The 13,574-nt window shown below is 37.6% G+C and overlaps 1 protein-coding gene across 2 annotated transcripts in view; it reads right to left on the bottom strand.

Annotated features, from left to right (window-relative positions):
* Positions 1-13,574, bottom strand: part of VTA1 (vesicle trafficking 1) — a gene marked incomplete at both ends in the record, with an annotated part of 41,166 nt that overhangs the window by 23,232 nt on the left and 4,360 nt on the right. For both annotated transcript variants that reach the window (XM_081998460.1, XM_081998461.1), the window contains one exon: positions 3,516-3,610. In XM_081998460.1, coding sequence (XP_081854586.1) covers positions 3,516-3,610 — 95 coding nt within the window. The remainder of the gene's footprint in view (positions 1-3,515; positions 3,611-13,574) is intronic.

The raw sequence follows: 13,574 nt of genomic DNA, 5'->3' as shown, positions 1-13,574 counted from the left end.
CATTCATTACCTTATTAGACCCTAGCAATTCTACAATCTAATTCAAACACAAGAACAAGCTGCTGATTTAGACAAAGCCAAGTAAAATTTAAAAAAGAAAACCCACACATTTTAATTATTTTACAAATCTCCAGCTTCTAACATAACAAGCAGTAGATGTAGCATGCTAAAGAGAAAGCGCCTTCTTTTGGAGGGATAAATATTATGAATAATTAGCTCTGAGTATCATCTTCAATAACAAAATACTCCCCAAAAAATCCCGAAACAATCAACCAACAAAAAAGTTAAAAATAAACACAAGTACAATATTGGGAAGGAATAGCTACAGATATTTTTCCCCTTACTGTCAGAAGGACCAAGTACTCTGAAGCCTGTGTCAGGATTCAACAGTTCAATTGATAAAGTAATGCATGTTTTATAAAGGTAAGAGTGATCATGTGTCTTCTCTCTTGTAAGGTTATTTCACTGCAGTTCATTACATCTTTCAAAGTGTCTGAGCCCTATCTTGACTGGTCTAGTAACCTATGGATTTACTGGAATTTTCAGTGTAAGCAGTGTACTGCAATTCAAAGACCTCTTTTCAAAGACGTTAGCGTACAAGAATCCTCAGGTTTCCTAATAAAAATCAGTAAAGCAAATAACTCTCTAACAGTTACAACAGGTGGATTTACAGCTTCTGAATAGGCTACTGTTTGCACATCAGGAAATCTCAGGTTATCCTTAGAGAACAAAAACAGGAACACCACATGATACTAACCTGCAGCTTTTACTTTGCCAAAAGATTTAAAAACAATCTCTGAATGGCAGTTATTTTTCACTGTGCGTGTGAAGAAAATTTAATCATGCAGGCTGCATTTCCATATTTTTTAGACTGCTGCCAACTTTTTAATACATAGAATGTTGCCAGAAAAGTTACTTGATTTCAGTAATAATATGAATATAAACATAAACTTTCCAAACAGAACTTTAAATTTGAAGACTTTTGTTGAACTCATACTTTACATAGATTTCAAAAAGTACTTGTGTTCTACAAAGTGTAATCATTTTTCTTGTGAGAGTACCACAATTTGTATTGTTTTGGTACCACAACAGCAGTTGCAAGATATGTAACTGAAATGAAACACTGAAATTAATTTAGGAAGGAAATTATTTGGTTTTATATATATATATATATATATATATATATATATTTCACCAGCCTATATATATACACCTTAGACTCAGAAAATAACTTATTACTATACTTGATCTGATGTTCAATGGAGGTGATTCCAAATGTACAAATGACACTCAGCTACCTACGCTTCTAAAAATATTAAAGTTAACCAAGTTGTTTACTTCTGAAATTACGCTTCACACAGTCTGTGATTCAGTATAGCAGTACTGATGTTTTAAATGATGATTCATAATTTGAACCTAAAATCAAGCAACTTTGGTTTAATTTTACAAAAAGCATTTAAATGAAACACCTATTGGAAAAGCAAAATAACACAAGCATATGTAAAAATATTTCTAACACAAACATGCATTTTGGATACAGAATTGTATTTAGTTAATTCACATATTTGGAATATTATGAAGTTGCTTGCAAAGAACCCGTGGTAATTTCCAGATATATCCACACTGCTTTATTCTTTGCTACTATACAGTTCAAGAACATTTGTAAGCTTCTGTCTTAACCTCTGAAATAATCAACTGTGGCAACACACAGAAAGCTGTGAGAAACATTTAGCTGCAGCACCTCTTTCATGCCTCCTGCTGGTTAAGGGCAGACTGGAAATGGCTGCTACTGAAATGCCACAGAGGTCCAACTTGTCAGTATACCCAAGCTTCCTAGCCCCAAAAATGGTGTATTAGATCTGCTTACAAGTGCTCTCTCCATCCTTCCACCACTTGGCTACACAGAAGGAACTTCAATACCTGAGCATCGGCTCTCACACAGACAATCTTACTAGAAGCTGAAAGATGCTGGTTTTCTCGTGTTTCCAAATGTGAAACAAAAGGGAACAAAGAGGAAAATCTTTGAGTTTTAACCTCATCATTCCTGCCACCTCTCTTACCTTTTAAGCATGAAAATCAGACCCATTAAAGATGTTAAAATTTGATGAAAGAACACATCAAGAAGACACTGTACGGTGGATTTTCCATTGCCAAAAAAATCAGGGACAAAATATAGCAGAAGAACAAGGTATGAATAAAGGACAGATGGTTTGTGTTTCTTTTTTTTTCCTGAAGAATTGAAGGCTGTTGCACTAGTTTCATACAAACTCTTCAGGCATAGCTATGGCTAGATTTTGGATGGAATCATTAATAGTGAACACAAAAAGAACCGCTGTTTCATTTTTCAACATTACTTTCTGCTTCCACACACTACTTCCTTCAAGACTATTGAAAACTACAGCACACAAACATGAATGAGTGTCCAGAGATGGGCAACGAAGCTGGTGAGAGGTCTGGAGCACAAGTGTTATGAGGATCGGCTGAGGGAACTGAGTTTGTTCAGTCTGGAAAAGAGGAGGCTGAGGGGAGACCTTATCGCTCTCTACAACTACCTGAAAGGGGGTTGTGGTGAGGTGGGTGTTGGTCTCTTCTCCCAAGTAACTAGTGACAGAACGAGAGGAAATGGTCTCCAGTTGTGGCAAGGGAGGTTTAGACTAGATACTAGGAAAAATTTCTTTACTGAAAGAGTGGTCAAACATTAGAACAGGCTGCCCAGGGAAGTGGTGGAGTCACCATCACTGGAAGTGTTCAAAAAACACGTAGATGTGGCACTTCAGGACATGGTTTAGTGGGCATGGTGGTGTTGGGTTGATGGTTGGATTTGATGATCTTAAAAGTCTTTTCCAACCTTAATGATTCTGTGAATAACTCCTAGAACTTAAACTTACCATCTATACAATGACTTTACCTTTCTTTGTTTAACTTTGTTTAGTAAGAGTGGGCTTACAAAAATTCATAGCGTAAAATGCCCAATCTCCAACAGAGGATATGATCAAAAGTATCTTTATCTTTTCAAGAATGTTTTAAAAAACTCTCTGGGTACAACAGTTTAGGTAAAAAATTCCAAAAGCACCAAGGACTAGGCTAAACAGTCCTATAGCAATGAAAATAACTCTTACAAACTTCAAGGAATCAAAGACAAATCAATAAAGTCTTCTAGAACCCCTGCATTTATTTTGTAATGAATTATGACTTGACATAAGAATATGAATTACAATACTTTATTCATACATGTTGTCTAGACAAAACCTTACGGCAAGTGTCTGCTGTATGAAATTTCACTTATGTTTGTGCATGCATGCATACACATAAACATACACACACATATAGCTTTACCCCCTTTCAATCCTTCTGCCAATCTATTACATACAACTTAAATTCATACAATATGCCTGCATACAGCATAGCTGCATCAATGACTGATGACAGAGGAAAGAGAGTATTTGCAGAAGCTTAAATAAAAATTAAAGTAACATCATGAATCATTTTAGAGAAGAGCAATGAATTCTACTTACAGCTTCCAATTGATCCATAAGTTTGGATAAAAATTTACGGCATTCTGGGGTTTTACTATCAATCTTCATCCCTGTTTGCATTGCATATAAACGACCTTTAAAGGAGACAAAACACACAAAAAAATCAGATGTGATTATCTAAGGCAAACCCCATAGGCAAACAAAGCCATGCCCCCCCATCTGAAAGACAAACTTATCTTGTGGTTTACCAATGTACTGCTACAGTACTAGTGAGCAATGACAGCAAAATCTAGACATGGTCAGTTTTGCAGAGATAGTAGGAGATACTTTTCTAAGAATTATGCTTTATTTTTCTCAGTGAGTATTTTTGCTGATTTCAGATTGATGGTTGTTAATTGTTATGATGCAATATTAAGTGCTTTTGTAAAGAATCACAACCCTTATTTGCGAGTCTCTCAAATAGGAACTTCAAGTTGATTTTTATCCCTAATTATACATGAAAAATTTTCATATTACTTACATATATGTAGAGAGTGTATGGATATATCTCAAAAATGGAACTTCATGTAGCAGGAACTAGCTAGCTTTAAAACTCCACTTTAACAAATGGAATTAAGCATCTATTATATCCATGTATATGCATACATATTAACAAAAGACACGGGACGGGACACAAGCCTGATCTTTAAATCAGACAAGACAGACTTTATTAAACTTTCCCTGCAAGGAAAATTGCCAGTTCTTCATATGATCTTGAAAATGAATGATCAACATAATCTGATTTAAAATTATCTTTTTACTACCAAAAATCTATGAATTCTAGATATGCACATGGCAGAACTTTATATACTTCAGGAAACTGTGGGTAAAACCAAACAGCTATCATTTACTAGGATTAACATACAGAGAAGGGAAAATGGACAGAAACATTCAGTAACCAAATGCAAAACTTTTTTTCACAAAAGAAACCATTCCACTAACTCTCACTCCAGACCCTCAAGGGAGTCCTACAAAACACTTTCAAATGCATAGCTTAAGAACTAAAAGCTGTAACTCCAAATATTACCATGAGCTAGTTATTATGGCATACCTCAATGTCCTTCCTGCAGGACACATAGTTCTGCAAAGCGATCCTTACTTGCTTCACAGCTTTATCATCTCTCTCCTTCCAAGCATCTCTTTATACACTAGAGATAGCCTTTTCCCTTCAAATTATCTCAGTAAACACAAATACAACACAGTTGTTTTCAATCTGCATGTACCCCAATGTTGGCTGCAAAAGAAAGTATTATATGCTCAAAAGCTTGTCTGCCTTTTCCATCTATTATCAGTTTGTCTAATAAAATTAATCACTCTCTACAAAATTCACCTAGGTTCTGCTGGTAAGCATCATAATTTAATTCATTTTTCTGGATTTTAAAAGTAGAATTTCACACTTTAAATACAACTGATTATTCAAAACTCCAAAGTGTACATTCCTTATTTGGGACTGCAAAGATGAAAAATTTTTGAATGCTCATAGAATCATAGAATCTTTGGGTTGAAAGGGACCTTTAAAGGTCATCTAGTCCAACATCCCTGCAGTGAGCAGGGACCTCTTCAACTACATCAGGTTGTTCAGAGCCCCATCCAACCTGACATTCAATCTTTCCAGGGGTGGGGCATCTAAGACATCTCTGGGCAACATGTGTCAGTGGTTCACCACCCTCATTGTGAAAAATTACTTCCTTATATCTATTCTGAATCCACCCTCTTTTAGTTTAAAACCATTACACCTTGTCCTATCACTACAGGCCCTGCTAAAAGTCTGTCCCCATCTTTCTTGTAAGGCCCCTTTAAGTACTGGCAGGCTGCAATAAGGTGTCCCCGGAGCCTCCTCTTCTCCAGGCTGAACATCCCCAACTCTCTCAGCCTGTCCTCACAGAAGAGGTGTTCCATCCCCCTGATCATTTTTGTGGCCCTCCTCTGGACCCGATCCAACAGGTCCATGTCCTTCCTGTGCTGAGGGCTCCAGAGCTGGACGCAGGGCTCCAGGTGGGGTCTCACCAGAGTGGAGTAGAGGGGCAGAATCACCTCCCTCAACCTGCTGGCCACGCTGCTTTGGATGCAGCCCAGGATACGGTTGCCTTCTGGGCTGTGACTGCACATTGCTGGCTCATGTCCAGCTTTTCATCCACCAGTACCCCCAAGTCCTTCTCGGCAGGGATGCTCTCAATCCTTTCATCCCCCAGCCTGTATTGATACTGAGGGTTGCCCTGATCCAGGTGCAGGACCCTGGCAGTTGGCCTTGTTGAACCTCATGAGGTTCATAGATGCCCATGCCTCAAGTTTCCCCAGGTCCCTCTGGATGCCTTCCTGTCCCTCAGGCGTGTCAACTGCACCACTCAGCTTGGTGTCGTCCGCAACTTGCTGAGGGTGCACTTGATCCTGCTGTCTATGTCATTGATGAAGATAGGAAACAGTACTGGTCCCAGTATGCACCCCTGAGGGACACCACTCGTCGCCAGTCTCCAGCTGGACATTGCGCCATTGACCACTACCCTCTGGATGCGACCAGCCAATCAATTCTTCATCCACTGAATAGTCCACCCATCAAACCCACATCTCTCCAATTTAGAGAGAAGGATGTTGTGGGGTACCACGTCAAAGGCCTTACAGAAATCCAGATAGACAACATCCGTAGCTCTTCCCTTGTCCATTGATGTAGTCGCTCCATCATAGGCAGCCACCAGGTTGGTCAGGCAGCACTTGCTGTTGGTGAAGCCATGCTGGCTGTCTCAAATCACCTCCCTGTCCTCCATGGGCCTTAGCATAGCTTCTAGGAGGATCTGTTCCATGATCTTCCCAGGCATAGAGGTGAGGCTGACAGGTCAGTAGTTCCCAGGGTCCTCCTTGCTCCCTTTTTTTAAAAATGAGTGCAAAGTAACCCTTTTTCCAGTGTCCAGGGACTTCACCTGACTGCCACGACTTTTAAAATATCTTGGAGAGAGGCTTGGCAACTACATCAGCCAGTTCCCTCAGGACTCTGGGATGCATGCCATCGGGTCCCACAGAATTGCACATGTTCAGGTTCCTCAGGTGGTCTCGAACCTGATCTTCTCTGACAGTGGGAGGGACTTTGCTCCTCCAGTCTCTGTCTTGCAGGACATCCCCTCAAGAAGTGTGGGAAGTGAAGCGAAGACTGCCAGTGAAGACTGAGGCAAAGAAGTCATTCAGTACCTCAGCCTTCTCCTCATCCATTGCTAACAGTTTGCCAGTCTTGCTCATCAAGGGGGGGACGCTTTCTTTGACCTTCCTTTTCTGGCTGACATTTTTTAAATGTTAAATGTTAAGGCTGTTGGGTTGCGCAAACATTTAAAGACACCAAAAACTGATAAAGTTCTTGTGCCCTCCAGTGCCTCTCTACTTCTGCACTGACAATTTATAAAACTTAGCACCTTCGTATGCAAGTTTTCAGTAAAGAACAACCAAGTAAAAGTTTCCTCTGAGCAAAACTTCAGGAATGAATAAAGACTATGGACAACAATTGACCATGACAAACAAAAGACAGCAATTTTAACAAGAATTACTATGTAGGTTTCATCAAGTGACAACACTAATATTAAGCTAATTACTGATAGGTACTCTTAGGCCCACCTTATTCATCTTCAGGATGCTGACATGTTAATATTAAAAATTATGAAACTAGCACATGTAAAGTTGAAATAGCATTTCAAAGAAATCCAAACACAGAAAGACATAGAGATTTGTATCTATGGCACTTTAATTAAAGTCTACTGCCAATTAAAATACCATTATCACATGATGAGGAGTTAATGCTTACAGTCTTCAATTAAACTGATTTTAAAGTACATACTTGATTCTAAACTTCCCTGAACACATCTCATGGTATGACTTAATAATGTAAAACTCAGGAATTACCATAATGAGTGCTAGACCTATGGGCCATCTAGAGCAGTTAGTTCTTTTTGGCAGATGCAAATATCACACATTTTCAGGGGAAAGTAAATTCATTTTAGACTGATGAGTTAGGACAACACAAATGGTCATTACTGGATATAGATTTATCTTACTTACGGAAGTATGCATCTTCATATCTCTTCAAAAATTCATTTACATAAAAAGAACTCTGCATATAAATGGAAATTTTGCAAATGTCTTTAGTCTTGAGGATCTGCTTATTTTTAACTGTTACTCTTCTGTTACCTATATGTGGCTTTTTTGAACATTCATTGCAAATACATCCACTTAAATAGTGAAAGCAAGATAATTTTTTTCCTCATTTCCAAAGGGTTGTATTTACAGGACTGTGAAATCTGTATGCTTTGCAGGCAGCCCTAGAAAGACAGGCCTTTCCCCTCTTAGGATTTCAGAGATTGAGAAAAACTTGAAGACTCCTTCAGGCATTCCAATGAACAAATGCAGAAGAGTGAGTCTTGAACACACAGAGAATACAGAACAATAGTTACAGATAAGAAACATGTTTTTCTTGTCTATATATAAATTTACACTGTGGGTGACATCAAGCAATGCTCCATACCAACACCACTTTCCTGCTAACAAAAGAGTCTGGAATCAAGGTGCCCAAGAGTCCTCAGGTCATTCAAGCTCACAGGAGTATTAACCAAAGCATACACAGACTGTCAAGAAAACATGAAAGTGCTCTAGAGGCAGCTCTAACGGATATTAAGGACAGAGGCATCCTACAGACTATTAACGTCATCTGAGCTAAGACTAAATGTGTTCCACCTCTCACAGCAATTACATCTCTGTACCACACAACTGACTATATGAGACATTTACCACATCCAGCCATGAAATCCACGTTTTTATCAATGTCTCTGTAAACTGGAAAGGAGATTTCCTGTAAGATCTTATTAACTGGTAAAAGGTCAAAGCACACTTAAATTACCCTAACAAGAGAGTCTACTGCAATCTTTAAGAACGTTCAAAGTTCTGAATTTTTGCATATTCACTTCTTCACATACAGTAGTATGTTCAAAAGTAGTACTGTATAACAAAACCTGCCCAGAGCCAGGCCTCTCATTGAGGCAATCACTGAGGTAAGGGCAAAAGCTATTCCTTCTTTCTCAAGTGGTGATCCAAGAAAGAGTACGATGTTTGTGAAGACTACTATTGACAGAGCATCACTACCTAGTAGCATTCATACTGAAAGAGAGTCTTGACTCAAATACTGTTGATAAAACAACCTGATTGTAATGAAGTATGAGGCAACCTGCAGGTCAGAAAAGGCAAATCATAGCCTACCAGTCAAAATCTCCTGAAACATCAGTTTCAACTGATGAACTGAAGATACAGGAGGAAAGTATACTCTCCACAGTTTGAAACTTACCACTGACAACCAAAATGTTAACTACATTTAGGTACGCTTACTGCTTTACCCAGTGCTGCTCTAGTCAAAAGTGGGGCTTAGGGGTTGAAAACCTCTATCGACAACCGTTAAATTTATCAAGCAGACAGCAAGTGAAATAGTTGAAAAACTGAAAGAACTAGGGATTCTCTGACAGAAACAGAATAGGAAGAAGAGGAAATAATTTGTTATTTGCCTCTACAGACAATACTGAAATAAAATAATATTCTTCTAATGTTTTCAAATTTTGCTTTTGAAATTATCTGGATGACAGGCAATATGTGAGTGAATCTGAAAGCAGTAAGCAATCCCTTGCCTTATTACAGACAACAGGAAAAAGTGCCTACTAGTTCTATTCTGCATTTTTGTGTCTTATTATTACTACTACATCTTAGTCCTAAGGGAAAGAATCTTATTTCCAAACACACGTTTTTCTGTGTCTGCATCTTTTGTCATCCTTTTCTCTGCTCTAATATTTAAATGCCCCAAGTATGCTACAGGAAGGTTATCTGTAAGATCATGTTGGTTTGTGTTGGTTTTGATACTACAGCTGTTGCCAATTAAGGTGTCAGAAGTCTCTTACATATCTTTTACTTTTGTGTGTAGTTTATCACACAAATATTACTTATGGTAAGGCTACATGATAGTAATTGAACGACATGCTTTGATCTAGTGAAATATATGATGTCCTTTTCCTGTCTAACTTGCAACAAATGGGAAAACTCACATCATTACTGAATTTTCAGTTGCAATGAGCAAACCATAATTTTCCTGTGTTAATATCATCAGTGAAATTTTAAACTGGCATTTAATCATGAAAGAACTGTTGTCCATGTTTATATTGACAGGTAATCTCAGTAGCAAAGAACTCATTCGCAAGAGGCCAAAAGTCTACTGCCTCCAACATCTCTGCTGAGAAAGCCAAATATAACATGAGTTCAGTTCCACTCCCCCTCCATATCTTGAAAGGAAACAGAGTAACTATTTACATTCCTTTAAATACAGCTGTTCTGGTTTCTGTAATATTGCAAAAGCAGTGGAATGTATTATTACTGTGCATGCTAAGCCACAGAAATTTTGCTTGAATGCAAGTGGTTGAATTCCTATTAACTAGAAGTTAATCTCCTGAACAGTATGGACACCACAGAAAGAATTCCTCTTGTTGTTTTGCATTACAATTGCATTATTTCACCTTTTAAAAATACCGCATTTGAGATGCCATTTTACATCAAAATTATTTCAGAGTTCTTCTCTTCAGAGCTTCTCTATACACTAAAAAGTTTTTAAAGCATATGTCCCCAATGACCACAGTAATATGCCGTAAAACTAAACAACTACACTTACAGGAGCCATTTGCTTGGTAATGTTTGATAAAAAATGTCCTCTGTGAAAAGCCAAGCTGCTGAAAAAATTATGATATAAAGAGACAACTAAAACCATACATTGTAGCTGCAAAAGTTTTCAAGTTTTTAAAGCCTAAAAGAAGTATTTCAAGAATGTAGATGATCTTAGAAATAAGTGACCTGCAATTGTCATCTCTCTTCACTATTTGTGATGAAGATCTGGAACAGCTGGAAACAAACAAGTATATGAATACAATTATTGGTTCTTCTTGTTTTATGCACTTGAATTCATAACAGTGACTACCTACATTTTTTGCCCCCTTTGCCCAAATCAAGTAGCAAAAAAGATTTTTGTGTGGCCAACAAGAGTAGTACATGCATAAAGTAAAGAAGGAAAGAGGTAAAGGAGGCTACATAGAGCTAATGTTTAAATATTAATTAATATTATAAGTAGAGCTAAAGTCACTTGTAATCTTCTACGCACAAAGACAGAACTGTTTTGGCAATTATTAACCAAAAGAGGGTTTACTCTCGGTTTGCAGACAGGACATTTATCTTCAAATTCATAAAGACTTGGCAAGTAATCATTCTCAGAAAAATGTTTTGCCAAGACAACTACAAAATTTATGTCGTGATTTGTTGCCCTTAATCTTTGTTCAGCAAATACTAAGTGTGGGTGTGCTGGATGGAATTATACAGTGAGCTTTACAGAAACTTCTCTGCTTTTATTTATGTCACGTAATACCATGTTATTTTTCCTTTGCTAATACACAGCACAATTTCAGAGCAAGTATTTTGTCTTTAGTACGTGCCAGGCATTCATTCCTAATACACAGTAAATTATTCCAGATTTATGTTTGGATAACAACTGAAACTCCCCTCACTCCCATTTTAAACTAACTCCGTGCCAAGTAAAAATACTGGAGAACAAAAGTTCCAGCCAGCAAGCATGCACAATAAGTTGATTCTATCTTCTAAATTCTATCCTACTATCCATCTTTTTCTTGGTTTAACAGGATCAAAAGATGACAGTTCTTTTTCTCCATGTTTATTTAGTTCTCTAGCACAGAAAAAAAATATTAGGAACTGGAATATTTTTGACATTTGATAGTAAGAAATTTACATTAAGTAGTAACAAAAAACATTGCCACAGACTTTAGCCATATTTTCATTCTGATTAAGAGAAAGGCTTTTTCAGGCTGTAATTTCTTACTTACTTATATTCTACACCTTCCTCTTCTCTTTGTCAAACCACTGACAGAGAAATATTTTTAACTGCTTGTTACAGGAAGACAACAGCTGGAATACAAATGTGGGAAGCAAACTACTCTGTGAGGTGAACCAAAGCACCCTAGACGGGCATGACCATAAGTCTCCAAAGTGCACTCCTGACATTAATTACTAACAGCATCTAGGGCTGCATTAAGAGAAGCATTGCCAGCAGATTGAGGGAGGTGATCTTTCCGTTCTACTCACCACTGGTGTGACACACCTGGAGTACTGGGTCCAGTTCCGTGCTCCCAGTATGAGACACACAGGGATGGTCAAAAAGCTGATGGAGAGCTAGGAGCATCTGTCATATCAGAAGAGACAAAGAGCTGGGACTGTCTTTTAGTCTTGAAAAAAGAACGCTCAGAGGTTCTTTCAATGTGCATAAATACCTGATGTGGGGAAGGGGGCAGTGGGGAGTGAAGACAAAGCCTTCTCAGTGGTGCCCAGTGACAGGACAAGAGGTAATGGGCACAAAATGAAATACAGGAAATGCCTTTTAAACATAAGGAAAATCTTCTACTGGGAGGATAATCTCACACTGCAACAGGTTGCTCCCATCAGCTCTGTAGTCTCCATCCTTGGGGATATTCAAAATCTGCCTGGACAGAGTCCTGACCAACCAACCACCTAGCGATCATGCTTTGAGCAGGGGATTAGACTAGATGACATACAAAGTTCCCTTAAAACTCAGTGATTCTGTGATCCTGCAAATTAAAATGCTGATATTGATGCACCCCTTCTTCAGAAGGAGCAGCAAACCTAAGGGAGAAAAAGTCAGTTCTTAATTCTACTTCCAGAGGTTCAAGTTGCATAAAGATGCACCAAAAAACTGTGAATTATATGGTGGAAAAATGCATGTTAGTATATTTACACCATACAATTGAACTTTGGGAATTTTATACATGTACACATACCTCAGAAATAAAGTTTCAATCTCTGAAGTACACTTGTTCTATTTTATGTTCTCATTCCTATCTCTGTCAGACCAGATTATTTTAAAATATTACCTATGTAATCAGAACAAGTGCCAAAAATACTACACAATATTTAACATCATCTTTAATTTTTGCTTGTACCCACAGTTTGCTTTGAGGACTGTGAGTTTTATGTATTTATCTCTGTTATTCCAATCACTTCTCACTGTTTTTTCTGTCTCCACAGACAAAACAGAGTTTTAAGAGTACAGTTTTCACACTTACAAATCTTTGAAACTAATCAGAGCAAACAAGCTAAGATTGAAAAGAAAAAAAATAGAAAGCATAGGAAGAGAAAGGAAACTGAGAAATATTTTCCTCCTTTACTCATAGCACAATCAAAACAAATCTCACAGTACACTATGAAATGGGTATCTACTTCTTAAATATTTGACCATTTTGATTAACTTATCCTGAGTAAAGAACAGATTAAATCTATTCTTCAGTATGTAATCTCTAATAATGGGCTTTAAATCACGTGTAGTACTAGTAGCACACAAAACAGTTTTCTGCCACCAGCAATATGAGAATATGGAAAATGTACTTTTACAAATGGATTATATAAAACTAGTACAAAAATGAATATTTAAACTGGAGAGCTCATGAATTTGATCTTAATGGATAAGGATTGTTATAAGAACATTATTTTATGCATTTCAATTCCACTTATATAGTGAGAAGCTTGTTTCAAGGATGTCTGACTAAACTTGAAAGTAAAAAGTCAGTCACATTTAACAGATGGGTATTTCCGTTAAAAGCTGAATGACTTCTGATTCAAGAGGTTGTCAACTCGTTGTGGAAAAAAAGTTGTCTCTCTTGCTTTTCTCCCCTGCTTGATCCTACAAAAAAACCCCAGAAATGTCAACACAATAGTAAGATCCTTCAGAAGGATTTCTCTGGTGCCTTCTATCTCAAGAATTTGAGAACTGTGGGATATTTTCTTCAACACCTTATTTTTTCATGTTGCATTTACTGGATAGCCAAACACTGTTGTGTGTTAGGATGTTATGTATCACGAAACAGCAGTGCTTTTCTAGCAGCTCACTGGCATTCTCTCGATACTTCTGAATTAGAACATCAAGGGCCATTAAGTACGAAAGTATAAAAGAAACCACAAATTGTCTTTGAAAAGAGCTTA

This window comes from Phaethon aethereus (assembly GCF_964289735.1).
Source record: "Phaethon aethereus genome assembly, chromosome: 3".
In the NCBI taxonomy this organism is placed as follows: Eukaryota; Metazoa; Chordata; class Aves; order Phaethontiformes; family Phaethontidae; genus Phaethon; species Phaethon aethereus.
This window is presented reverse-complemented; position numbering and strand designations above follow the sequence as displayed.